This window comes from Poecilia latipinna, unplaced genomic scaffold (genome assembly GCF_001443285.1).
Source record: "Poecilia latipinna isolate Pla-1442-1.1 unplaced genomic scaffold, P_latipinna-1.0 Scaffold149, whole genome shotgun sequence".
Taxonomy (NCBI): domain Eukaryota; kingdom Metazoa; phylum Chordata; class Actinopteri; order Cyprinodontiformes; family Poeciliidae; genus Poecilia; species Poecilia latipinna.
This window is the reverse complement of record NW_015112765.1, coordinates 117,454-144,196: the sequence shown is the minus strand read 5'-3', so window position 1 is coordinate 144,196 and position 26,743 is coordinate 117,454. Positions and strand designations below refer to the sequence as shown.

At 38.4% G+C, this 26,743-nt stretch overlaps 2 protein-coding genes across 3 annotated transcripts in view; both read right to left on the bottom strand.

Annotated features, from left to right (window-relative positions):
- Positions 1-4: 4 nt before the first annotated feature.
- On the bottom strand, positions 5-8,579 carry LOC106945539 (PLAC8-like protein 1). Of its 2 annotated transcripts, XR_001424584.1 has the most exons (5): positions 8,445-8,579; positions 5,673-5,753; positions 2,637-2,782; positions 1,441-1,666; positions 5-15 (listed from the first exon to the last, which is right to left on the bottom strand). XR_001424584.1 is itself a non-coding variant. In XM_015029277.1 (4 exons), the coding sequence occupies exons 2-4, from the start codon at positions 5,749-5,751 to the stop codon at positions 1,535-1,537; spliced, it is 357 nt and encodes a 118-aa protein (XP_014884763.1). In that variant the 5' UTR covers positions 5,752-5,753; positions 8,445-8,579; the 3' UTR covers positions 1,273-1,534. The 2 variants fall into 2 exon arrangements, 1 of the variants encoding a protein (XP_014884763.1); XM_015029277.1 differs by lacking the exon at positions 5-15 and having other exon boundaries at positions 1,273-1,666.
- Positions 8,580-14,984: 6,405 nt separating this feature from the next.
- Positions 14,985-26,743, bottom strand: part of LOC106945536 (cornifelin homolog B-like) — a 33,680-nt gene continuing 21,921 nt past the window's right edge. Inside the window, exons 2-4 of the mRNA XM_015029272.1 lie at positions 23,771-23,875; positions 20,477-20,622; positions 14,985-15,405 (exon numbers count right to left, since the gene is read on the bottom strand). Coding sequence (XP_014884758.1) covers positions 15,268-15,405; positions 20,477-20,622; positions 23,771-23,873 — 387 coding nt within the window. The 5' untranslated portion in view covers positions 23,874-23,875 and the 3' untranslated portion in view covers positions 14,985-15,267. The remainder of the gene's footprint in view (positions 15,406-20,476; positions 20,623-23,770; positions 23,876-26,743) is intronic.

Genomic DNA, 26,743 nt, shown 5'->3' with positions numbered 1-26,743 from the left:
TCAACGTTTTTCCTGCTGCGCTGGTCGTTATCTGGTCGCCATGGAAACTACAGGCACAACGATGGAGACACTTTGCACAGGAGGATGGTTCTCCTTTCGTCTCCATGTGTTTGCGAGGATAAAAAAAAAAAAAAAGTTCATAATTTGCATCTTATCTGTTGAAACAAAACCAAACTGGAAATAATTCATGGCAAAACACAGCGGCTCCTTAAAAGGACTTATCTTTGTGATTATGTTAAAACATTTCTAAACTCTTTTTTTTTTAAAACATAAAATGTAACATTTATCTCATAAAATTTTACTCTAAAATATATTAAAGCTAGCCCTTTTGCAGTTTTCCTCTTTTTTGACTTTATGGGATTCTTCCAAAACTTGTAAGATTGCAAGATTAGTAAATCTTCTCCTGCAGTATTTCTCAGTGATGTGAGCAACATCCATTTGTTTCTATCCATCCAAACTTGTCTCATCCGTCTCCTTACGGGAATCCAATTCAAGTCAAAACATAATTATGAGATACAAGCTGGGTTCTTTTTTTTTTTTTTCCATCAGAGTGGCGGAAATGGGCTTCCATAAAGATAAACAAATACGTTAGATGGAAGGAAAAAAACATTCAAAACGAGCTAGCTAAAATAAACTGGTTGCATAAGCGTGCACACTTATGCACGTATATTTTTCAACTGAAATAGTTGAAGCAAATTTTGGTTCAATCTCAACACTTTGCTACATTGTAGCAGCATCCAGCGTCTCGGCAGTATCCGCCTGTTCTATCTCGTAAACGTTCATCAGATTGTGGAAACGTTTCCCGTCTGCAGACAGAGTCCCTAGAGGTTTTCTGTCAGAGTCGCCTCTGGACGTCAGGAGTGGAAATATTTTCTCAAGCTGAAGCCAATCTTTGACCGAATTTGCTGAATGCTCCGTCGAAACATTACACCGAGGAAATAGTTTCTTTCTTAATCTTCAGGTGTCTTGGTTAAAAGTGAAAGATCTGGATACAAATTGACGGGTATTTGGACCAGTTCCTCACCTTAGAAGAAAAAAAACCCCAAAAAAACATGTTTTTCATTTAAAGTAAAGCGCCGCATTTGCCTTTTGTTAATGTTCAGTGTCAGAATGCAATCCAAAGTTCAATTCCTTTAAATCCACACACACACACACACACACACACACACACTCACACACCCCCACACACACACACACCCACACACACACACACACACACACACACACACACACACACACACACACACAGAGTTTTGGGAGATTTTAGCGAGAAAGAGAGAAGATTTGCAAAAAGTATTTTATTGAGGAACAAAAGTCAGAAACGTCAATCCTGTTGTTAGAAAACACAGACTGCTAAATACGCCAGTAAGAGGCATTCGCTTTATAATTCCAAAACCTTCGAGAAGTAGCAAAAGAAAATGTTGCTGAATAGCACTAAACTAACACATGTTTTAAACTGCGGTCCACCTGAAGCATCTGCAGGACATTTCAGACAAACTCGACACGCCGCCTCTGAGTCGGCGGCGCGTTAAGCTCAGCCGATTTGAGCGGTGACCACGTTGTCGCCCGACTGGCTGCGGCCCCTGAGCTTCAGCTCTCGATGCATCTGGCACCACACGCAGGGGTAGCAGCACGCTATTTTTAAGCAGTCGTCACAGGCTGAGCCCTGCAGAGGGGAAACAGGAAGGGAGGAAAAAGCAAAGCATTGTTAAAACAAAAACAAAAACAATGTTACTGGAACTGATCTGGGTCTCTGGACGACTTTACGACGATATGAATAACTTGATGCACACTCTAAAAGATTTTGGATCATCAAACTCATTCTAACGGCACAAAGACAACCAGAGTGACCAGGAAAATAAGTTTTGAAATCCTGATTTCATTTATTAATGGGTTTATGAAGCCATCCAAAACAACATGAACCTATCAGAGTAGTTATCCTCCTTGTTTCCGACAAGCTTAGGTTGATTTTACTAACTATATTTGGTGACTTAACTTTTAAAATAGGCAGTTATACAAGTTTTCAGAGGGGTAAAGAAAACATCTTTAAGCCTGACTGATGAAACTGTCACCTCACTAATTCAACAGAAACATAAACTTTGGAGCTCATAAATCAACTCCGACCCACCGTTACCCTAACCCTAAATACCTTCAGTGGAAGATGTGTGTCTCTGCGACAAACGCAGGTATTTTCCTATCTTTAGCTCTAAGTTTGGAGCACCTTGAGTTGCTCTTCCTCCTCACCCACATGTGAAAGAATGAGGATTTGACAAAGCGATGCAGTGACTAGGAAAATTATTATATGAATTAAAACGATCAAGCACAAAAATAAAAATGAAGTCAATGAAAAAACACCTTCGCAGACAAATAATGCTGCCTGGCTGAGGCTGAAAAGACCCATCAGGTTAAATTGGGCCTGTAAAACCAGGGAAACATCTGAATCAAAGCCGTTGTCGAAGAGGAAACATGATGTTTCACCGGTTTCGTGAAACCGGTGAGACGTGACTTGTTTGACTCCGGTTTAAAGTCAGGAGAAGTCGCTACAGGCACTGATAAGGCCTGGCAAAACCATCTGAAAGCAACGAGAAGCTGCTCTAAAAGTGAACGCAAGCGTCGAAACAACAAAGTGGCCTTACAGGAATGTTGTGGCGCTCTCTGATGTTGGAGCGGAGTATGCAGGACACGATGCCGCAGAAGTCCAGACAGGGCATGAACCTGCACCAGCCGTACTCCTTGGCAGTCTGGCACTGCAAGCAGGGGAAGCAGCACAACCCGAACAAACCTGCAGGGGAGACGGAGAACGTTTTAATGTCTGATAACCTTATCAGGCTGATTTAGGCCACAGAATGGACTTCATCTTTGAAAAGTTAGAAACTAACATGTGATGAACCAGATGCAACCATTTTGTCTGTTTTTCATTGTCTTCTTCTTTGACTAGGCCACTCCGATACATGATTAGATATAAACCTAAGTTAGTTTTACCCAGAAGAAGCTTTAATTTCACTGTATTTGAGTAAAACAAAAAGAACAAAAGCCTTACTAGTTTAATGTAATGTCAAAAATACCAAACAAAACAAATTTAGTTTTAATATAATAAAGTCGCTCCAAGTTGAAGTCATATAATCACATCTGCACTGCATCGACTGTCTTCATTTCTGCTGATATTCTTTCTTAAGAACAGTTGGGAACCATTCAAGGCAAAACGTGTTCAGACCACAGTAATCCCACGGTGCATTTCAAGGATGTTGAAATGTCAATTTCACAACACCTCTACATTTTCTCACAACAGTCTGACACATCCGCTCCCTTCAAATTCCTTAGAAATTCATGGAAAGCCAAATTATGTCATGAGAACAGGCTTATTGTTTCTATATCTGACGCTGTCAGAGTTGTCTGAAATGTTGCCAACTTAGGGAGACTATTGTTAGCCATGCACATCCTGGAGGATCAGCTCTCTCTCTCAAGAGTCGGCCGATCGCCCAAAAATGAAGCAAATCAGGGTCTATCGATGAGCTGGATGATCATTCAAACACTGAACGAGCCTGGAGGCGTGTCGACCTTTTTCTAAAATCTATTAAAATAGTTAGTAAGTTGGGAAAGATTTTGAAATCTTGAAGATCTTATGGTTGACATCTCAGAACAGAGCAGAAATCAGTCAATAAATTCACTTAAATTGTCTGTAGACCCTCCAGTCTTGATTGCATCTGGAATCTGCAGAAGGTCACGCCCTCCATTAGCCCAACTACACGACCAAACCGAGGGATAAAAGCTCCAATGTTTCCTTGTTTCCGACTGCCGATGCGTTCTGCTGGCCAGGTGAATTTACGTAAACAAATGTTAGATGTAATCAGATCAGGAGATCCAAAACTATCCAGTCTAATAAAAGTAAAATAAAGCTCTTTTAGTTTGTTCAGTTTGTTCCTTATCAGGTAAGCCATCCCTGCTGTCACGCATGGTGGCGGCGACGGCATGATGTGGGGTTGGTCTTCTGCAGCAGGAACCTGACCAGTCCACTTATAAAACGAGAGAAGCTTCATATGCAAACCTGAGGCGTTTGTCTTCCAACAGCAGAACCACCTGAATCACTTGAAATACATCAAATGCACCCCTTGTTACCTTTGTTCCTTCTGTAAATGTAATGTGACAAATTACAGAAGTACAGAAAGTGTTTACTTCTTGAACAAAAGCGTGACTTTTTGGAAAACACGATAAGTGCGCATCTCAACAGAAGTTTGTCGGAACGGGCCATTTTATCTGATTGCGGCTCGACGTTTCGGCCTGTTTTACCGGAGATATGCTCATCTTTTGAAACCTCTGGGCACCAACAGCGAGTTGACAGCCAAATTTCACAACAGCGAGTTGACAGCCAAATTTCACAACAGCATTGCTTAGTTCATCATCTCATGCCGCAGATTCTTCCAGAGAAAGAGCAGAAAAAGAGCCGTCTTTCTTTCTCTGGCATATTGTCTGCAAACAAACACAGCGAAGGAGTTTCTGGTTTCCCATGTCGGACCGTGTGTGTTGTTGTTACTTCTGTGATTTGGCATTACGGCGTGAAAACAAAAGCCTCACATATAAAGTACAGTCAGCATGAGGTCAACACAAAATTTCTTTGCTGAAACTTTCACAGGTTTGCGTAAGAATGAACCGCTAAATTTCCATGCAAGCATGACACGAAAAAGCAGAAAGAGCCGAAGTCGGCAAAGAACTAGACAGAGCAGGGGGCGGCGAACCTGCAGCTCTTCGACGGATCGCGGGTGGCTCTTCGATACCAAAATTAACTGAAGGCAGCACTGACAAAAGCTAGCGCTACAAGTCTGCAGTAGTTGTCGGAGAGACTTTAGCTGGATCATTTAAGAATAAAATCTGTTTCCATGGTAGCAGCTTTCTGTCGGCCGTTGCTGCCGTTTCAGCAGCAATGTGGTATAAAGCTAATCTTGAAATTGTTGTGTGGATCTTTACGGTGATGATGAGCTTCATTTGGCTCTTAATGCTGAACTGGTTCGCCACCGTATTATAGAGGTTGTTGAACTAAATGTGAAATTGTCTGCTGTCTATCGGTGAGTGGTTTCAGCCGCACACTGAGAAGAAAAAGCCTGTCTCAAAAGGTTGACGTTGCTGAAATGACCCTGAATTAAAGGCTCTTATGTTGTTTTTATTAGTAAAAAGTCCCCTAAATAAATCAATTTACCAATGCAGGTCACGTCAAACCGTGAAGAGGTGGAAAACAGACATTTCTCTGGAAAACGGGTGGGTTTTCCAAGGCAACGGGGCAAGTCAGAACATCTCTTTATCTTAGTGAAAATCAGATGCACCTGGAGTTGGAAGGTGTGAAAGCAGAGAGGTGAGTCCAATAAAATCTTCTGTAGAGAAATTTGAGTGGGAGGGATTTGTCACGCTGTCATGATTCCACAATAAAAACACTTTCATTCACATTAAATCCCACTGAAAAACTGGATTCATATAAAAAGGTCAGAAATGTCTAAAGAATTAAAACAATGTAAGTGCAATTTTTTTTTTTCTTTTTTTTTTTTTTTTAAAAAGGCCACATCTTTTCCAGCAGAGCTTCATCAACGTGGAGGCTGCTATCCGTTACGTCTTTGCTCACTAATTGATGCTCCTGATGTTCAAATTTGAGGGAATATTTCAGTAAATTTGTCGCGCTAACTCACAGCCGCTGGTGTCTTTGCAGCAGTCGAGCAGGCCGGTGCTCCAGCTCCCAGGGCTGGACGAGGGCGGATGGTAAGCCATGTCTGGAAGAATCAGAGTCGACATAAGCACGTCAGAAAATAAAATTCATTTAATTTGGAGCTTTGCATCTTATTGCCACCCCACATTCTGCGTTTTGAGACGTTTTAGGCGGATCTATACACAATCTCTGTCTGTGATACTCAGAGAGCTTTACAGACATGGTAAAAGAAGCACAGCACCTGTGAACTGTAGGGTTGTTTGGATGTAAGCCACCAATATTTTGACTCCATCCTTACATATTAAGCTCCAACATGGTGGAATCTGTGGAGTGTGTTTTTTTTTTACACTTCACGTTAAAATCTGCTAAAGAATATATTGGTTTTGGATTGAGTGTGATGAACTGATACAAAATAGTGAATCACTGCAAATCGTATAAAAAAATGACACCTCCTTTATATAAATATTTTCAAATAAAAGGGACTGAAAAGTGTATCATTCCCCTTTTATTCTGATACTCATAAATAAAACCATCTCCAAAGTCAACAAGGTAGAACATATGTCCTGTATATACACTGTATATTTTTGAAAACATTTTAAAACCAGGTTTCTTTTGTTTTGTTTTTTTCCAATCAGCTTATCGCCGATTCCAGCAGTTGCGGTTTATGAAAACGATGACAGAGAGACAAGAAAAGTTCAATTTGTAAAGCTTTCTCTCCACTCAACAAATTCAGAATTTAATGGTGTTTATCTCGTTTTTTGTGTTGCTTCTTCGTGATATAGCTGCACTTCACGTTTTGACACAAGATTTGGATACTTTTGATTTGCAACTCAAGCAAACAACAGATTTTATATCCACACCAATCATTTAAACATTGATTAAAAGTTGATCTTTTTAGCATTTCCATTTGTTAGCATTTCCAGCTGATCAGATTTCATCTCATTTTTAGCGAGCCAAGCTTTCAATGCTTCAATCAGACCCACGTAGAGTGAAAGTGAAGAGCAAAAAAAAAAAAAAAAACACAACAACAAATAACGGCAGTAAAAACTAGATTAAGAGTTCAAAGTCTTTGTGTCAGGAGCTTAATATGAGAGGCATGAACAAGCATGACTATAATGGAGTGGTGTAATCTGGACAGGCCGGTTGCATTTCCTGCCAAACTTCATTCTGAATGTTAAATATTTAATGGGGTATTTCCTGAAGAGGCTGAAATAACGCAGAAACACCAGTTTAGGAGAATTAAAATCAACTAAGTGCAGTTTACTTATAAATCACCGATTCACAAAGACTACTAACGCACAGGAATCCGGTTTATATAAGGAAAACCTAAAGCTGCTCGGCTGGATCTGCCGCCATATCTGTGTTAAAACAGGAGATTCACATCATAGTTTGGCAGCAGATAAACCTACAGCAGCTGTTTGATTTCATGACGTTGATGGGGACCAGAATATTTTGAGGGAAATGGCGAAGTGCACAGTGCCAAAATGGACCTAAATGAACGTTGCATTTTCAGATGGCGCCTCGAGCTGAATGATGACTTTATAATAGCTTAAATTTAAAAAGTTGAAAAATTTTGGTAACACTTAATTTGAAGGGGTGTGCATATGACATGACACCGCCATAAATATGACCTGTCATGAACATGAAGAAGACTTTATGAATGACTATGACAGTTGTCATGAAGTGTCATTCGGTAAATAATGACACTTTTAATGCAAAGTTGCTCTAAAAGTTGCATTGAAAGTCCATTAAAAATGCCAACTTTGCATGATTTTGCAACTTTAATGCAAAGTTGGCATTTTTAATGGACTTTCAATGCAACTTTTAAAGCAACTTTGCATTAAAAGTGCCATTATTCACTGAATGACACTTTGGTAAATAAGTGTCCGAAGTGTCACTTATTTACATGAGAACAGTCTTAGGCATTCATAAAGACCCCTTCATGGCCGTGACAGGTGTTACGTCATGATTATGACAGTGTCATGTCCTATGCACCCCGCCAATTAAAGTGTTACCAAAGTGTTAAAAAGTAAAAGTCACAGCTGTCCTGATCATATATTTGAATGGTCAAAAATAGATCGATTAAAAGGAATACAGGAGGAGCTAAAGGCAAATAAAAACACGGAAGGAGTAAATGAAGCAAGTGTGTCGCTGGTAATATTAACCAATATTCACTCAATTCACTTTGAAGAAAATCACCGACCCAGTGGTTCCTCTCATCCTTTCACCGAAGCTAAACTGAGCTGGTTATACTCATTTCTCTTATTCGATATGAATCCCTTTGCTTTTTTTTTTTTTTTTTTTAGTCTACCCGCAAATATAAACATTTTCACTGGAGGTCGATTTTATCTACTTTCCGGGTTTTTATTTTTAGAATCATTTAGATTCAAAAGCAACGACTAGTTAACATCCATCATTAGCTTAATTGACTAAAACAGGTGGATTAGTTAGACTTACTGCTAGTCAAAATAGTTATAATAAAAAAAAGTATTTACATATGATCTGTAAATTTGGTCATTAATGTGAAAAAAAGGAGCCATAGATAATATTTTGGCGAAGACTATAATATTTAAGTTGATGTTTAATGTTTTTGTGCGACGTTAATGTGTCGTGTCGCACAAAAACCTCGCTGAAAATGAATCCGGTAAAAACGAACACATTCAGCGGTAAAAAAAAAAAAAAAAAAAAAAAAAAAAAAAAAAAAACGAGCTGCTATGAAAGTTTTGACCTGGTGTTCCGGATCATTTTTTCTTACCTTTTTAGCGTGAGTTGATAAAAAACGACGAAGTGAAACAGTTGTAAGAATATGGAGCAATGATATGGACCTGCCTTCTTGCAGAGACAATCCCTTTGTGACCAAAGGTTTTATGGCTGCCTCGTTATGACCCAACCCCAAAACACACCTCACTATAAGCACTCTTTACAGTTTTATGCCCCTCTTATCTCCCACCGAACACACAAAGTTCATAAATTGTTTGAAACAATAAACAAAAGCTCTCATTTAGAAAAAAAAAAATCTTAGAAAATGGTAGAGTGGAGATTTAAGTTCGTTTTGATGGTCTGTTCATGGTCAAAATACATAAAATCATCGAGATGAGCAAAAAGACATTTTATTTCTTTATTTTTCCCTCGAAGCCCAAACATGCTCTTTATTCCTGTAGGGGGCGCTGCTTCTTCTCTAAAAATTAGATTTCCAGATCGGTTCTCCATGGACCTGCTGGTCCATGCTGGGTACTGCTGGTGAGGGATTACGGTGTAAAATCTGGACAGGTCGCCTGTCCGTCACACACACACACGCACACACACACACACACACACACACACACACACACACACACACACACACACACACACACACACACACATATTATGGTGATTTATCGTATTCGATTGAGCTAACATATTTTTGGACTGTGGGAGGAAGCCAGAGGAAACCACTAGGTCTATGCAGAAAAACACCAGGCTGCTGCTCTTTCTTGCTGCAAGGTAATCACGAGCACCACTGTGCACCCAAGACGTATTTTTCAAAACACACATACACACACATGTATTTATTTATCAACATGAAACATTCATAGTGTTGATATTTCACATGTTATTATATTACACACCTCTAAGCATGTTTTCAAAGTAGTTTTAATTGCTACCTTAAATATTCCTACAAAGTTTTGACTCAATTTAGCCATAAATTTGTCTTTTTTGTTTAGACTATTTTCACTTTCAAATCATTATTTTTAGCTGTGGAAGCAGCAAAACCAAGATATCAACAGAAAAAAATGCAAAAAAAACAACAACAAAAAAACTCATTAATTTTGTTAGCAGTGGAAGAATCACAACCACAATGAAAGTTGTTTTTATTCCACCTTTTACTTTGATGCTCCTCTGCAGATCTGTGCTTTTTTCGCCCCTGAAATGAAAAATTATGAGCTGTATTTTATCTCGTGATCTCATTTAACTTAGCCGATGAGACACATCAACAAAATTATTCTCAGTCCTGCCAAATAAACATCTCATATTAAATATGAGATCACTTGGGGGCAGCATTTCATACCTACCTGTTGAAGCAAATAGCATATGAGGATGTGCTCTAAAATTTAATTTCTTTCTTGTTACAAGTGTTACGGTAAAAAAAAAAAAAATGCTTTAAGTGTTTTTATGTTTTGCTTTTTTTTCGTGAAATTTTGAAAGATGATCAACATGTTTTTGTGATTTTAGTAAATCGTCTTAAGGACTGACAGCAACACATGAACCCAGAACGTGGTTATTTCTGTTTTCGTTGTTCATGTTTCAATGAATGTTTTTGCTTAATTTCTTTTCTGCTTTATTTAAATCAGAACTTGTTTTGATGTGTGCCTTGGATATTTTTCCAAACATACATCTTTTCAAGTCAACACAAATTTGCAGAGCACCATTCGTCCTGCTCTACAGGAAAAAAACATATAAAGCACAAATAAAGAATCACATAAAAGCATTAACATATGGCATAAAAACAAAGGGTACCACTTTATTTGAAGGGGGGTGAATAAGACTGACATGACACTGTCATAAACATGACATAACACCTGTTATGATCATGAATAAGCCTTCATGAATATTTATGACTGTTGTCATAAAGCGTCATTCGGTAAATTATGACACTTTTAATACAAAGTTGACATTATTCAAAATGTCTTTGTTATGACAACTTGACATTAACCAAGAAATCATTACTGATATAAATTTGTTATAAAAGTATTACTGATTGCACTTTAAAAATTAGGTAACTTTATGTTATTAAAGGTAAAGTTTAAACAGTAATGATCCAGATCAGCCACTGTGATGTGAAACTGGCTTCAAATAGTGGGCATTGATGATGTTCCGGCAGTTTCCTGGGTGATTCTTTAAGATTTTAACTTATTTTTGCTTTATCTCATTCATCCTGAGGTCCTGTTCAGCCACATTGGGCAAACAGGATGGAATAATACAGCAACTAGAAGAGGAAGTATTGTGAAGAAAGATTAGGGTCATCAGATCAAAAGGAGGAAGAGAAAGAGTGTAACGTGAAGCGGCAGGGGTCAGAAGACAAAGCATGGTGGACGGGTGAGCTGTTGGCTGTTGGGTAATTAGAGGTGTGGCTCTAAACATCTGAACTTCCACACAAATCAGGACAGCGCAGGAAAACCAATCAGTAATAAGCTAAGTTGCACCAAACATGGTGGAATATCCAAACAGGATCATCCTGCAAGACTCTTACAGGTTGTAGATTGTTTGTCGAACTTGTTAAGAGACGTTTATCCAGATATAGGTGTGCATATTTGACGCAGCAAAGTAAATTCAAGTAATTCCCAAATTAAAACACATTCAGGGCAAGTGATGTAAAACACATTCATCAAGTTGTTAAACCATTTTGGGGCTTTTATTCAATTAAATGCACAAATATGGGGGAATTTTTCTGCTATAATTCGAGAGAGCAACTTTTCAGTCTGAAAGCAGGATTTCATGTCTTTTGTTCTCAACACTTTGAATACTTGTGCTTACATTTTCATTTTGGAAGCAGGATTTTCCTCTCAAAACTTACAAAGCTTGTACTCCAAACTTCTGCTCTCTTTCATTGTTTTCTTTCTCAAACCTTTCTCCTTGCGCTCAAAACTGGTCTCTGCTCGGATCAAATTCCCGACTGCAAACCTCTCTGCTCCCAAAGTACCGTCGCCTGGCAACCTCTCAGCCAATAGATTGCAAGTGGATATACTGGGTTTGTTTCCTTCAGGCGGGTGTGCCTGTGTGACTCTAGATAGAGAGATATCTGTCTCTCCTTTATCAATATAATTTAGATAGAGTTTAAGAGAAACCCATTAAACTGATAAAAATCAACAGCATCCTTTTAAAAGATATCATAAAAGACAGATTCTATTAAAATAGAGTTTGTCCACACCTGAGTGAAATTATCCCACCCTCCCCAGCTTCTTCAAATCAGACAAAATTGGTGTGAATCCAGTAAATCAAACACTGGATTCCCACTGCTTTGGCTTTGAAGATATTAATGAAAGTTTAAAGGTCAAAAGGTTAAACAGCCCCCTGAACTTTTATTTAAAAAAAAGACTTTGTGCTAGTTTGTGCACTGCTTTGAAGTAGTGAACATAAGTGTTGATGATGGCTGTTGATCATGAAATAGAGCTTAAAAATCCTGAGTAGATGGCCAGCACATGTTTTGCTCTAGTTGTACTTTTTGTATGTCAAAAGTACAGTTTGGCTAATAGCGCCCTCTGGTGATTGGAGACTAAAATACAGGTCAGCGAGTTTGTGGTGATGTACCAGTTCATTCTAAATAAGACCTACTTCAAAGTAAATTTCATCCATTTTAAAATTAAATTATTCATGTTCATAGGTCAACATCTAAGCATTTCTCACTGAAACTCACAGTTCCAATGTGAACGGATTTTCCCTGATTTTTGATTACCTGTTTTGAAAGAATGGCGTGATTCTTTAAAGTGTAACTAACCCTCTGTAAGCTAAACCAGAGAGTGAGGGGGATGAGCAGAGGGACGAACACACTTCCTGGATCAGTGAAGCGTCAACTTTCACATAGTTTCTCTTCCAGATGTTAGTTTCACTTGGCAGGAAAGAGAAAGTTAACGTGGAACCTTTATGAAGACGTTGACGTTCTTTTTGTTTATAACCGAAGGCAACGTAATCTGATGAGAAGTTTTGCTTTAGATCAAATCGCATGAAAGAAAAAAAAAGTATTATTGTTTTAGCGCCTGCAATAATTAGTCAGATTACTGGAAAATTGTCCAACTCAGACTGAAACATGAACAACAGCGACAGAACTCATGACTTATTTTTTTTTCTTCCTAAATCCAAAAGCCTTTTTTTTTTCCTTGATTTTTTTTTTTTTTTTTTTTGACATTGCAGAATTATGTTTGAGCTCAGGGGCGTTTTATGGGGGAAGAAAATAAAAGAATTCACATCTTGCTTTGATTACTGCTGAAACTCTCCTCCTCGTTTCTCCAGTAAAATATTAAACGAGAAATAGAAACCTAAATAAACCACCCCAAGGGTTAAGAATGACGTCACGGCAGAAATATGTCATTATCAAAGGCTGAAACATTGAATTTCCAGTAACACTTAAAAGAGTCACACAGCAACGCCCAGGTGTCAACACTTGTTTGGAGCACAAAAGTCCAGATAAAATATGAAAGCGAGGTCAACCCTTAATCATTTACCGACTTTGTTCCTTCGTTTTACAAGCATATGAGATAAAGTTAATGTTTTCAAGGTCTCAAGTAAAACACGTCACTACTTATAGTCTTCCAGCTGCATTTCAGTTATAAGCCTATAAAGAAACAAGCCTCAGCTCCATGTGTTTCTGTCAGGACGAATGTGGGTGCGCTCCCTCCTTTTTATGTCTGTTTTACAAACCCATAAAGAAACATCCAGAGTTTCTCACCAACAGTTCTTAAATGTTTAACAGTAAAATCTTCCCTGCAGTATCTCTGCGGTCTGTTCTCTGTGTTTGCTTAAGTTTCCACCGTCCCACATCTGTCCATGGTGGAACCTCTTCTTCGTAGCTAAGGTTATTTACTCACTACGCCACAAAAAGAAACAGCTAACAGACTTTTTAATAGTAGCACTGTGAAAGAAGACAGAAATGAAAGTAGCAGAGCTAAAAGTGGATATTCGCTTCCTTTTTTTCCCCAATTACTGGCAAGCACTAGCGTTGTAGAAACGTTAGCAGCAACAGGTGGTTTGGTTCTTGCACGTACTTCCGACTTGATTGTTTGGAAAAACACACATACTTTATTTCTTGCAAAAATTATAGACAAAATAAAAATCTCTCACAACTTATTTGAAAATGAAAATTAGCTTAATCTGATGTTTCAAGTTCATAAAAGTGTGCGCAAGAACCAAGCCACCTGTTGTCACCCATGGCCTTCACTGGAAATTTTTGTTTTTGGAACTTAGATGACCGCAAAAAAAAAAAAAAAATCATTTTACAAAAACATCCTGTCATCACACCGGATATTTGCCAAACAAAAGGACCCCCACCACACACCAAGTGGGTTCTTAATTACTTAAATTAATGGGAGGGTCAAAAAGTTATCAAAGAAATCTAAACAATTTCAAATACAAAAATGAATTACAGATTTTGGTTCTAAAGTAACTTAAGTATTTCCTAATTGCCCAAAGAAAAACTAAACTGATAGAACTCAAGACTTACAAAAATTCAACATAAATGGCCACAGCAGAGGCTGAATATAAATTCATGCCGCACTATTCAGATTCTGATTTGTAACATAAAACCGTGATAAAATGTTAGAAATATTGTGTTATCACTTTTACAGTAGTAGTTAGTTAGTTTGTTTTTTAAAGGGTTTTAGCTTTCTACTGTGTGTGAAACCTAAGATATTAGGTTGAACCCTGTCTTCCCAATATTTACAAGAATGTCTTTGTAACATGATTATCTATGACAGGAGGCCCCATTTTCCTTTCCGCCCTCATGTGAAAGAATTAACTGTGTGAAAAGACAAAACTTGAATCCTTATCTACCGGAATACTCCTTACGTGTGAAACTGCCTGCGTGCAGAAGTATTTTCTGTTTCCTCCCTCCCTCTCCCCTTCTGGATAATAAAGACAAGCTTTGACCAGAGGTTTTCAGAACATACAGTGAACAGCTTGGAGAAGAAGTTTACTGTATTTTCTCCCTTTTGCAAAAGCCTGGTTGAAGATTGATATACGTTGTCTGTGGTTCTTTTATGTAGGTGGAGAAAAAAGCCTATCAAAATACATTCAAGCTTGTTGTGTGTTTGGTGACACAACATGGAAAACTCAAAAAGTGTGAAGAGAATTTGTTAGGAAACAAACTTCTGGGTTTTCAGAAACGCAAAAAAGTGAGATCCTGGGAGCTAAATGGTTAAAGTCAAGGTTTGATGCAGCAAATGAACCAGTGTGATTCTTAAACTGTCTGGTGTTTTCCTTCCTCTATTTTCTGTTTTCCCACATTTATCCAAAATGAGGGAAATTATCTACAATGTTTTTAAAACTGCTGTAGCTCAACAGTTTTCAGGACAATGTGGGAAATCTGTGAGTACATTAAAATAACAGATAAGAAGAAAGAATTCAGGTTAAAATAACATTTCCAACTCAAAACCTTGGCTAAAGCCCAAACTCTGATACTCTGGTTGGAGACAGAAAAGCTTATAAATACGCTTTGTCAGCAAAACCCCATTGCTCAAAGGCATCATGAGATAAAACCTTCTGACATACGTGGATATCGGTCGTCATCTGACAGGAGAAAAAAGAAGAAGTGACAGCGTTCTTGAGACTTGAAGGAAGTATTTTATTAAGTAACAAAGATCAGAAAAATATCAAACTCGTTAATGTGGCACTCAAATCCTAGAAGATCTTAAAAAAACGGGGGAAAAAAAAAAAAAAAAAAAAAAAACAAAGTTGACTTGAAACAAATGCATTCACACTAACAGAGCTCAACAGAAACGCTTCTCTTTGCATCAAAACAAACTCCAATCAGTAACTCTGCATGACGGTGAAATGACAAAATATGAAATGTATGAACCACGTGACGCCACCTCCACGTCTGCAGGCTAAATCCTGCCGACCTGAGTGGTGACCACGGTGGTGCCCGACGGATTGCGGGCGCGGATCTTCAGCTCTCGGTTCATCTGGCACCAAACGCAGGGGTAGCACCACATCACCTTGCAGCAGTCGTCGCAGCCGGAGCCCTGTGGACGGGAAACAGGACGGGGGAAGTCAGACCAATTCCCAGAACATCCACTTTGTTGACAATATTCAAATTAATGGAGACAAGCCTCGTTTTATTTTTCCACATCTACCCGGAAAATATTTAAACAACTTTCTCTGCTTTTTCATCAGCCAGCGTGGCTACATGAGTTAATGTAACCATGATTTTTTTTTTTTTTTTTTATGCCTTAAAGCGAGTTTAGTTGAAATTTTCTTTTTTTTATTTAAGATGTCTTTCATTTGTGGATTTGTGGAGCATATCTGATATTCTAAAGAAAATGAAGCTTGGTGATCTTAAATATCTAGGAAATGGAGCCAATCCAGGAACTCCATTCATTTTCCTTGGAGCTGATTGGCTGTAAGGCCAGAAGCAGAAATAAGGAAGGCAGCAGACAGTTTCCATTGTGCTTATTGATGCACATTAACATATTTTTGGTGTTAATTTTGCTCCACTTGGAGTATTTGTAGAGGTATTCACAGATTTGAGCTGTTTTCAAGCATTCATGGATCTTGTCCCTACATACACCAGCGATCAAAAACTGAAAACTCAAACTTTTTTCTGTCAGTAAATGCATCAGGAAACTCTGAAAGAGATTAAGGGACACCAGGTTAGATTTTGCTGTTTTGCCTCACAGCAGTCAGACTGCTGTAATGTTGTACTTGCGTCTGACTATTATGTATTTTTTTATTTATTTTTCATTTGAATTTGCAAGATCCTGTTCTAAGAAACTATCGCCAACAGACTTCAATAGATGAATCCTCTTTCATTTGATCTTCCACTCTTTACTAATTAAAGTCAAACGGGCAGCCTGTTGATGAGTGTAAAGATTTCATCTTGAATTCGTTGGAGCCTTTTATAACCAAATTCACCAAAGCTCAGAATTACGGTAATAATATGTAAATTTTTTCTCCATAAATCCTGAAGACATTTCAGAGGACTATAAAAAATGTGGCTCATTTAACGGAAATCGCAAAGTAAAAAGGACTGGCTTACTCTGGTTCATTTATAAACCGTTTCTTTTTTTAAAACAGGTCTGTTCAGTTTCTGTTTCTAGGAGTGTTTTTCCACACCTCTCTGCACTTGTAGCGTTCATGTCGATCAAAGAATATCTGTTTGGGTTGCAGGAAATATTACCGCAATGCTCTGTCAGTTTGGCAGCAACTCTCTAAAAACACCTGGCACGCAATTGCTTTCATTTATCTCTGCGTTTTGTGTATTCACCCAGAAACACTGACTCGTGATTCTCAATTTAGATCATTTTAACTCAATTTGAGGAGGAAAAGAAAATGTGATTTCAGTTTTTGCTCCCTCAAAGATCTCTTCTGTCACTTAAATGTTTCTGATATCAAACAAAAAAAAAGTCAAATAATAATTCATTTTTTTATTCTTTAACATCCTTGACATTAAAAAGTAATTTCCATCTTGTTCAATCATCTTGGGTACATCTTGTGTAATTTAAATAGAACCTATCAGACAACATGAAGTAGGCTAAAAAATAATTAAAAGGAGTAAAGCTTGATTGGGTTAATTTTTGTATCAAACGGTCCAGAGTTAGTTTTTCTGTTTTTATATTCCTGCGAGTCTTAGACTGTTGGTTCTGTTAAGTTATTCAGGTGTGTGTGTGTGTGTGTGTGTGTGTGTGTGTGTGTGTGTGTGTGTGTGATTGTTCGTTAATAAAGTGTCAGAATCACAGGAAACCAGTTTGCAGCTACGCACAGCTTGGCTTTTGTCACACTTGAATGTTTCAGCTTGTCAACCTTATTCTATTTGGTGTGAGACAAAGACCAGCTGAATAAATTCAAAATACAGTTTTCAATTCGATAATTCATTTATTAAGGGAGTAAAGCTAACCAGAGCACAAGCTACACCCGTGGCTGCCCTCTAGATGCCAGGCTGCAGACGAAGAGGAGAAGAAACAACACTTTTCTTCCTAAAGCTGAACTTCTGCTGGATTCATAACCTAATTCCTGATCTTTGTTTGTTTATAATGATGTGTTTTTTAATGCATTTTAATTGCTGCACATGTCTTTAAATAATAATAATAATAATAATAGGATTGTTCATAGCACTGAGAAAATCACAGACAACCCTGAGGATCCTTGTTATAAAATGCTGCTGAGTGTCGTCAGTCAGAGGCTTGTTCAGAGCCGCAGTAATGCAGACTGCTACAGGAGAAGCTTCCTCCTCACTGGCGGGTTACCAGGCCTTACTTGCATCTCCACCAGGCTAAGAATTGTTTAATTCAGATTAAACGACATGAACAACTTTCTTTTGTGTCCCTTTTTTAAGACTTTACGGTTTGTGTTTAGATTTGGCAAATAATGTCTTCCAATAACACATAATCAGCTGGTCATATTTTCACATTTCCTGTCAACCTTAAACATTTTTAACTCAAAAACATGCTGGCTGCCCCAGAGCTCCTACCAGCGGGTTTAGCAAGTTTTCTGCGGGAAACCGTGCATGAACATCAACAACTCCTTGAAGAAACTTACGAGTAACAACATTTAATTTTCCTTTGGCATTGATAAAGTGTTTCTGAATCTGAGTAAAGCTTTACTGACCTAAACTGAAACCATTTCTATCAGAGCTGCCAGAACAAGAAATCACTTCTGCATGACACAGCCCCAAAAGATCTAAAAACAAAGCTACAAATCGTGCCTTGATGTAAGGAGACGCAGATATCCATTAGTGTGGAAGAGGTTGCAAAGTCACTTCTGAAGCTTTGGGATCCCAGAGAACCACAGTGAGAGCTATTATCCATAAATGGAGAAAACAGCGTTCAACTCTCCCAGGAGTCAAATTTCCGCCATGAAGATGTAAAAGACTCATTGCCGGTTATCACCACGCCCGATAGACGTTGTACCACGACTTTAGCTGAAGCCGACATGTGGATGGCTCAATTTGACAAAGAGCCAGAAAACAAAACCTGTGGCATTACGCACTCAGAGGTTGAAACATCAGAGTTATCGGTTAGATCCTCTATTTTATGCTAAAAGCTTTTATGTTTGAAGCAACAAAACAACAAATCAGGGAGCAAGTATTTATTATCTCAGCATTTCTTCTGATTTTGCTACTTTGTCACGTCTAAATGTTTCAGATCAAAAATGGTTTTAAAATCATTTTGTACACTGACAAAAACAATAACATTGAAACGACGTGAGGCTGAGTGAAAAAATTATAACCAGCAACTGACAATGCTTCAGACTTTTAAGTAACAGCGGAAGCAGCTTGGCTCACTTCTCTTTTGCAGAATCATTTTAATTCAGACTATAATAATAAGGGTTTTTGAGAAGATACGTCCGCTGTAAGGCGACACCGCGGCATCTCATCCTGGAGTAATTTGTCCCACTGGGAAATTTTATTCTATTGTTCCGTCGTTCCATGTTTTGTTTTTATTAAAGACACTCACAGTAGTTTGCACTTTACTCCTCATCTGTACTTAAAATGTCTTTATATCAGGTGATGATGTGTTCATTTTTAGCCAACTTTAGGAACATTTATTTGTGACAAAATGGCAAAAACAAAAAAAAAACACAATCATCTTTTGACAGCATCACACATGTCAAACATAGTTTAGGATTGTAAAATCGTTTGTGATTGTGGAACGTTTTGGCTGGTTCATGTTGGAGAACTGAGGAGCTTTTTCTTTCTCACAGGTCCGACTTCAAATTCAATCTTGTAGCACAAAGAGAACTGATAAGAGGAAGGAGTTTTAGTTCACTTTGGAAACTATGAAAGGGGAAGGAGGTTTCTAAATGTTTTTCTTAGGAAATTCCTCTTGAGAGTGAAGCAAAGGCTTAAGCTTGGTTAACGCAGCAAAATAATCATGCAGATTTTTGTCCCGATTTGCCATTTCCGACAACATTGATGGCTCTAAAGATAATCTTAGGAGATATTACTGCCGTGTGGTGAGTTAAGAGTGATCTAGAATGGTCAGCAGGATGTCAAGGTTATTCAACATGACGGACTGTTTGGAGGGCGTTCACTGAAAACAAACGAAAAGGCAGCCAATCAGGAAGGAATCAGGAAGCGCGGTGACGGAAAAGAATCCAAAATACAGAAAAAAAAGCAACTGTTATGACACACTGCAGAGTTCGGTGGATGTCAGAGACGTCTTTGTAGTATTTCTTTCTTTGTTAAATGTATTCCACAAACCGTCTCCGTCACTTCTTCCTTGTCGGCCATGTTGGTTTACTCTGAAGATTTGTCCTAGAGAGGATTTGCGAGGTTTTTTGTCTGAGATCTGAACGTTCCTGAGTGAAATTGATTTGTGTGGTGTTTGGTCCTTGCTGTGTGACTGCAAACCACACCACAGGACCAAGCGTGCTATGCTTTCACTGTCGTGTGGTCGATGGGGTTTTGAAAATCAACTGACAACCTGAAAATCTTGCATGAGGATCAAATTAGTGGCTCCTCTACACGTAGTTTCAGGAAAACATGTCAGCCGCTTGATTGTCTGACAGATGAATAGATCTGCATTTTCTTTAACAGCAAAATGAAAGGAACTCAAATCGGAGCAGCTAATTTGACTTTTCATTCATGTCAATGACGTCAAACAGATTTAAATCTCCAATAGGATTTTTTTTTTTTTCTGTTTGGCTTTTCCTGACCCGAAGAATATCTAATTGAAATTCAACTCTTGTACAGACTTCATACGAATCCTGACCGTCACAGTTGTTCTGGTTCAGTAAAGTGTATTTCATTGTAGCATTTCAAATAAAAAATCTCTATTAGAAATGCTACAACGGAAACACTGCCCTTTGATTGACTCTGGAACGTTACGGTCTCTGGGTTTTCCATGCCTAATAAAGTTAACTATGTTTTCCTGCAAGCCCACGCCAGACTCGAGTGAATCTTTAACCGCTTCTGTTTCTGTCATCTATTTCTGACAAATTACTCAAGTTAACCCAAACCCATTAACTAAGGGAAATCCCAGAATCATACAGAGCAGTGGGCCATGACAAACAGAAGTTAAGGATCTGGTCACTCCAAAAATAAAAAATAAAAATTGGATCACAACAACTAAGTATTCCTGCAGTTGTCCGACTTACAGGAATGTTGTGGCGCTCTCTGATGTTGGAGCGGAGTATGCAGGACACGATGCCGCAGAAGTCCAGACAGGGCATGAGGCAGCACCAGCCGTACTTACTGGCAGTCTCACACTGCAGGCAGGGGAAGCACCACAACCCACAGCAACCTGTTGGCGAGAAGAAGAGTAAAGCTGCTATCAGGCTGCACCAAGCTGCAAATTAGTGTTAATCGTAGCACATATTAGCTTCTTTAAGAGATTGTCATGTTTGTAAGTAAACTTGTCCAGCTGGTTTGACCAGCTGAAGTGAGCAGGTGAGCAAAGAGTTTGTATAAAACCCCTGAATATTTACACAAGAATGAGAAATCCACTTTCTGTTCTTAATAAATAAGCACAGGATGCACTTTGAACTTTTGGTGTGCAAAATAAAGTTCATAGCTAAAATGTCATGCAAGCCCAGACCATAGTACATTCATTCATTCATTCTTTCAGTCTGACAAATTTATGAAACATCCCTGGAAAGCTGGAATTTACACGGGCTTCCACATGCATGATGAATATCTGTAGGTAAGTAAGATCATGTTCAGTCTTGCAAAACCCGCATTGGTCCCGAGTAATTCAAGAAGAGAAATAAAATACCAAGTAGACGAGTATGAACACTGGCAGACGTTCAGCTGGCAGCTCAAAGTTTAGCAGCAGACGTTTCAGTTTTATGGTTTAAAGGAACTTTGATTATATTTAATGAAAATCTAAACTTGAGTTTAACTTTGTAGTGGTGATATCTTTTCGATTCATGGCAAACATGGATAACATGTAGTTTATGATTGAGTTTCCCACTTTACCTTCTAAAATATTTTAATACTGCATTAAGCAACAAGCATCAGTTTCACTACTGATTTTCAAACAAACAGATGGTAGCTCCTCCTATAGTGACCCATTTTATTACCATTCAATCTACTTAAATTAATTAGTTAAAAACTATCTGAGAATGTTTGTAAAGGAAATAACCGGCTGCAGAAAGCGGAGTGGGGCGGATTGTGGGCGGGGTTTGATGTCCAGCTCCACCCTCAAACCATTCTGATTGGATAATTTTTCTACGTCCCTCAAAATGACTGGAAAGGAGACAAAAAATCAAGTTATTTGCCAAGTCAAGTTAATTTTCTTATGTTATAAAACTTAGAAATAAATGGAAAATTAAGAAGTTATTTGATATTTGGTTATATTTTTAACTTAATAAAGTGTATAAGAAGGCCTGGATGGATGCATTATAAAGTACTTAAAACCACAATCCATAGAAATATTTTTAGATTGAGTTTTTCTGAACTGTTTGGTCACAACAGCTTATAATCTGTGAAACTTTCATCCTATTACAATAGAAAGTTGTAGCGATATAATTTTTACAAATGATTTTTTTTATGGGAAATCTTGATCAATTAGAGTCTCATTACAAGCTCATTAAATGTTTGTCTTTATGCAGACACTTTTATACAAAGTGGATTAGAAATGGGTCAGATGTCAGACAGTGGTTCCGGCTTTCCTCTCTTCCAGGAAACACATGCATTTCCGTTTGACATCACAATTGTGATGTTTATCTCTTCTTGTTCTCTTGTAGTTTCTTCTTTCTTTACGTCGTGTTCAGATGAATGAGGACCAGTCTCCTCATTCAGTTCTTGTCAGCTGTCAGTTTTGTCGACAAGGCATTTTGAACTTTGGTTTCTCATGTCAGACTAAATTTGTTTTTATTGTTGCGGTTTTACTTCATGGTGTGAAAATAGAGATAATTCACACAAAGAGGTCAGTGTAATCACAAACTTTCCACTCGGGACCTTTCACGTGATTGGATGAGAATGCACCTGACGTAAACAGAAAATAATCCTTCATTTCTGAGCTGCTTCAGATGCTGTCAGAAAACCTGCACACTGTTTAATTCAACATTAAATCAAATACTTCTGGATTGATTTAATTTGCCTTTGGGATTTATAAAGTATTTCTGCGTTTGAATTTGAGCAGACAAGTGTGTTGGGAAATAATTACGCATGTTTCCGTTCTCACCTTGGCGCTGCTGGTCGAGGGCGCATGCAGGAGGGTACGCACAAAACCATCGCTTAACCTGATCCACGCGAACACAACCACAACGCCAGTGCACAAACCAGCACAAATTTGACCCACATAAATAAGCCACATGAACCTGACAGCCAACTAGAACACACAAGGCCCAACAGTGCAACACACTCACTTTGATGTTTTGACACAAAAAATAATTTTGTTAATAGTAAAAGGGAAGAAAAAATAATAAACAAACTTTTATAACATTAATTTTTTTTTTGCCCTCAGCAGAAAATCAGCTGCAGGCACTATACTGTCAGCAGTGACTGTTTTTCAAAAGGATAGGGATTAATTTACTTCATACTTTACTTTTTTTTAGGTTGATCAAAGTGTTTCAGAAGCTTCCATTGTTTCTGTTTTACTTTATTTCAAACAAATAACATTAACATGCATAGAGGATATTTAACACAAAGACAAATAATCACAGACATTGACAGTGCTGGGTTTTAAGGTCTTTCAATCTTAAAAGTAGAATCAGAACCTTTCACTGGTCATCTGTGAGTTAATGTTTCTCTGGGGTAAAGATATGATGTGACACAGAGGCCCATTTCTCAGCTACTCTTTAAAACGGGTAAAATCAGCAAACATGCAATACAAGTTAAGGCAAAGATTTACGTTGATACTGCAAACATTGAGCAGGAAAGGAAAGGAAGTAGGAAAAAACACCTTTAAACGTGTCTAAAACAGGTTGCATCAACAACACAAACAATGAACTGGATGGAAATTTGGCTCAATCATTCAAGTGATGAATTAGGATCTTAATCCTATTAATGTAATTATTTTTGATTACACCTCATAAACCTTGAAAGTATAACCTTTTTTTTTCAGAACTAAAGAAGTCTTTAGAATGTGAGAGGGAACGTCTTCAAAAAACAAGAGAAGACGTCCAGACGCCTTTATTTTATTACGGCTAAATACGCCTGAGACTTTACCTAAGACTTAACTTTGTCCCCCCCATAAATTACAAGTGGGCCTTTTGTTAAATCAATTCAATGAAGAATATGTGGAAAAGAACCTCTGAGCCACTGTTAGGCAAGGGAGAGGTTCTGGCATTCTGTGGGCTTCTTTCTCACAAGATGTCTTGGAAAGGCTGGTATTAGGAGGTTTTTGCAACATCAGGATATCCAAATAAACACCTGGCTCACTTTGCCAGAACGCTGAATTTGACAGCTAGGACAGCGAGTAAAACTGGTGGCGCTCGTTGACTTACAGGTGCCCATCTCGGAGCAGCAGTCGCAGAGGTCGGTGCTCCATCTGCCCGGACCCTGGTGGGTGACCGTCACCACCTGGTGAGTCTGGGGTGGGTAAGCCATGCCTGCAGGACACAGATCAGACACAAACTCATCAGAAGAGGAAATGTGTAGTTTAGATTTGTAACTTTTGCATAATGCTCCCCCACATTGTTCCTTTATGAAAAGCACTTGATGATGTGCAGACTCGTCGACAAGCTCTGTTGATCTTGCACAGGAAGTTATTCAGACGGCTTCAACACAACACAGAGGCCACGCTCGATTTTAGCTTCGACTTTGTTCAATGTACAGTAAAATGGAATGTGAAATGTTTCTCTGTTCATTTCATCTTGAAATTGAAGCATTTCGGTGCCGAGTGAAGAACAAATCTTTAGAATCAACGGAGGGTGTACTTTCTATTTTGTATGTCTACGTTCTTTATGTATCTTTGGGTAATGTAATAAGTCTAGACTGAAAGTACTTTGGTTAGTTTGTCATGAAACACAAATTATCCCTTAATATTAATCACCTAAACCTATGAGGATTTCAAACATAATAGCTTCAGTTTTAAGTAGTTTTCATACTTCTGGTAGACTTGGGATTAATCTGACATGTTAGTTTTACAAACATGTTTTCTCTAAGTGAATCTAGTAATACCGTTTTGGAGCGGCCTACATGGTAAGCTAGCTTCAAACTAAAGTTAAATCTGTTGAGGCAGCTACAGATTAGGGAGATGGCATAGAGGCCTTCCAAACTTTAAGACTTGGATCGGGTGCATTCATCCTCAATGTGTCCTCTCCACACACTTCTGCAATTTAAAGCCGTCCACCTGATACACTTCTCTAAAGTTAAAGTGTCATCTATTTACCAAAATGTGCGCCCCACATGTGACAACAGGTGTGGGACTGCACCTGCTACGTTAAGCCTCATGTTTTGGTCTTGATCTCCTCAGGCCATTTTCTGGAAATCAGTCTTTCGTTCTACAGCTGAAGTTTTGCGCTGCGAGATTCAACCAAACTCCTTCTCCGCCATCTTTGAAGTTGCCCCAGAACTGGACTCGTTCCAAACAGAGCTCCCGTTTTCACCGATGATTGCCAGGGGAGCTTTCGTGTTAAACGTCCATCAGAACTTGAAGTTTATTGATCTTTGAGAATGTGCTCTTTCATAATTATGCCATCACTTGAAAACACTCTCAAAACAACAATCTTATGGTTTATCGCAATAACGTCTGGGAACATTTAACTGTCTGGTAAAATTAGCTATTTTGACAGGCCCAGTTTGTGGCAAACTGTGAAATATTTTCAGGTATAGAAACCAGTGGCCAGCTGCAGAGAAAGAAAGTTTAAGAAAATAAGTCCATGTTGTTGATCATAGACAACAGAGGATGTGGGTCACAGACAAACACTCACACAAGATATGTGTGTAAAACAACAACACGTAGATCACTTAGATTAAAACCGAGAGTGCAAGAAATCCTCCCCCCCAGTTTCTTTCTCAGAACAATGGACAAACTTTTCTGTTTAAATCACTATATGACAGGTTACATCACCTTACGAAGCAAACAGCCGCTGTCGTTTTGTTTGTAAGTCGATGTGTTTTATAAAACATGCATTCACTGCAAGACCAGAGCCTTTTCTCTGGCAGCAATGTGTGCAGAGAGGTGGCCTTGCATAAGCAAAACAATAAATAAATTGATAAACGGAGATTAATAGTTTAGTGACCTGATCTCCTTTGTAAAAACAAACATTTTGACTTAACACGAAGCACCGTATAAGTGTGAGGTGAAAGAAAAACGATGTATGGGTTAGGCGTTTTTATAAAAATAAAAATCTGAACGTCGTGTCATGTTTTTGTATTAATGTGTCCGGTCAAAGTCCAGACCGAAGTCCGATTAAAAATCCATGGAAAGACTTGAAAATTGACGCTGGTTCAATCCAACTGAGCTCCAGCTGTTTGGCAAAGAACGACGGGGAAAAGATTTCAGTTTTATAGCTTCACAGAGTTCACACTGAGTAAAATGTGGTTCCAGAAGGAAATGAATCGTTTCTGCTAAATACACTTCCGCTTTTGTTATTTCTTTCTCTCTGTCAGCTCAGCTTCTTGTTGTAGATAAATTCCTGTGAATAATGTTGATCTTACTTCCCCCAATTTGCATTAAAGGATTTACTATAGATGGCATGTAAGCTGAGAGAAAAGACAAAGCTTTCTGCAACTCTAAAGCCACCGTGTCGTGATGGAATGAAATATAAACCGATTCAGGATAAACTTGGGGGTAAAAAAAACAACAACAAAAAAAACATTCTAAAAGGCCCACCTCTATCAATTAAACATCCATTAATCGATGGCCAAACATAACTAGAGAATATTTTCTCAATCTAATGAGCAGCTGGTGGGCTTTCAGTTCTGAATAAGCCACTTTATCCATCCATCCAGACTGAGACTGAAACTGAAGAGTGAGAACAAGAATAGCAATAACTGAATCACTGAGAATGACAGGAAGTGGAGAGAAACACCCTGAACGTTACAGACGGCAAACATTTCTGCGCCTACCATGCACAGGAAAAACTAAACTGTGCAGCTCATATGTCGTGACATGACTTTTTGTACAACTATCAATGCTTAACTTTTGATTTGAACGTCTCACCTGGTTGTTCCTCATATTCTTTAACTTGATGTTGCAACAACTACTCAAATAAAAAAAAAGGAAAAACTTTCAGGCTGGATTCGGGGCTGCCAGCCTGAACTGGTTATACTTCTTTCTGTTTTCTGATAATAATCTCTCATTTTGGTTTACATTTGGGAACAACGGCTTACTTTATTGGCCCCTAGCTGAATGTTTGAACCCACAGAAAAGTTCAGTGAAGTCCCAACTGATTTACTGACACTAAGCTAAGCTGACAACCAGTGGTGGGAAGTAACGAAGTACAAGTACTTCGTTACTGTACTTAAGTACA

Excerpts from the sequence above, each read along its gene's own strand:
- LOC106945539 (XM_015029277.1), bottom strand. The coding sequence starts at position 5,751 with ATGGCTTACCATCCGCCCTCGTCCAGCCCTGGGAGCTGGAGCACCGGC. Across the intron at positions 2,783-5,672 it reads CTGCAAAGACACCAGCGGCT|GTTTGTTCGGGTTGTGCTGC; the intron begins GTGAGTTAGCGC and ends TCTCCCCTGCAG. Across the intron at positions 1,667-2,636 it reads GAGAGCGCCACAACATTCCT|GGCTCAGCCTGTGACGACTG; the intron begins GTAAGGCCACTT and ends TCCCCTCTGCAG.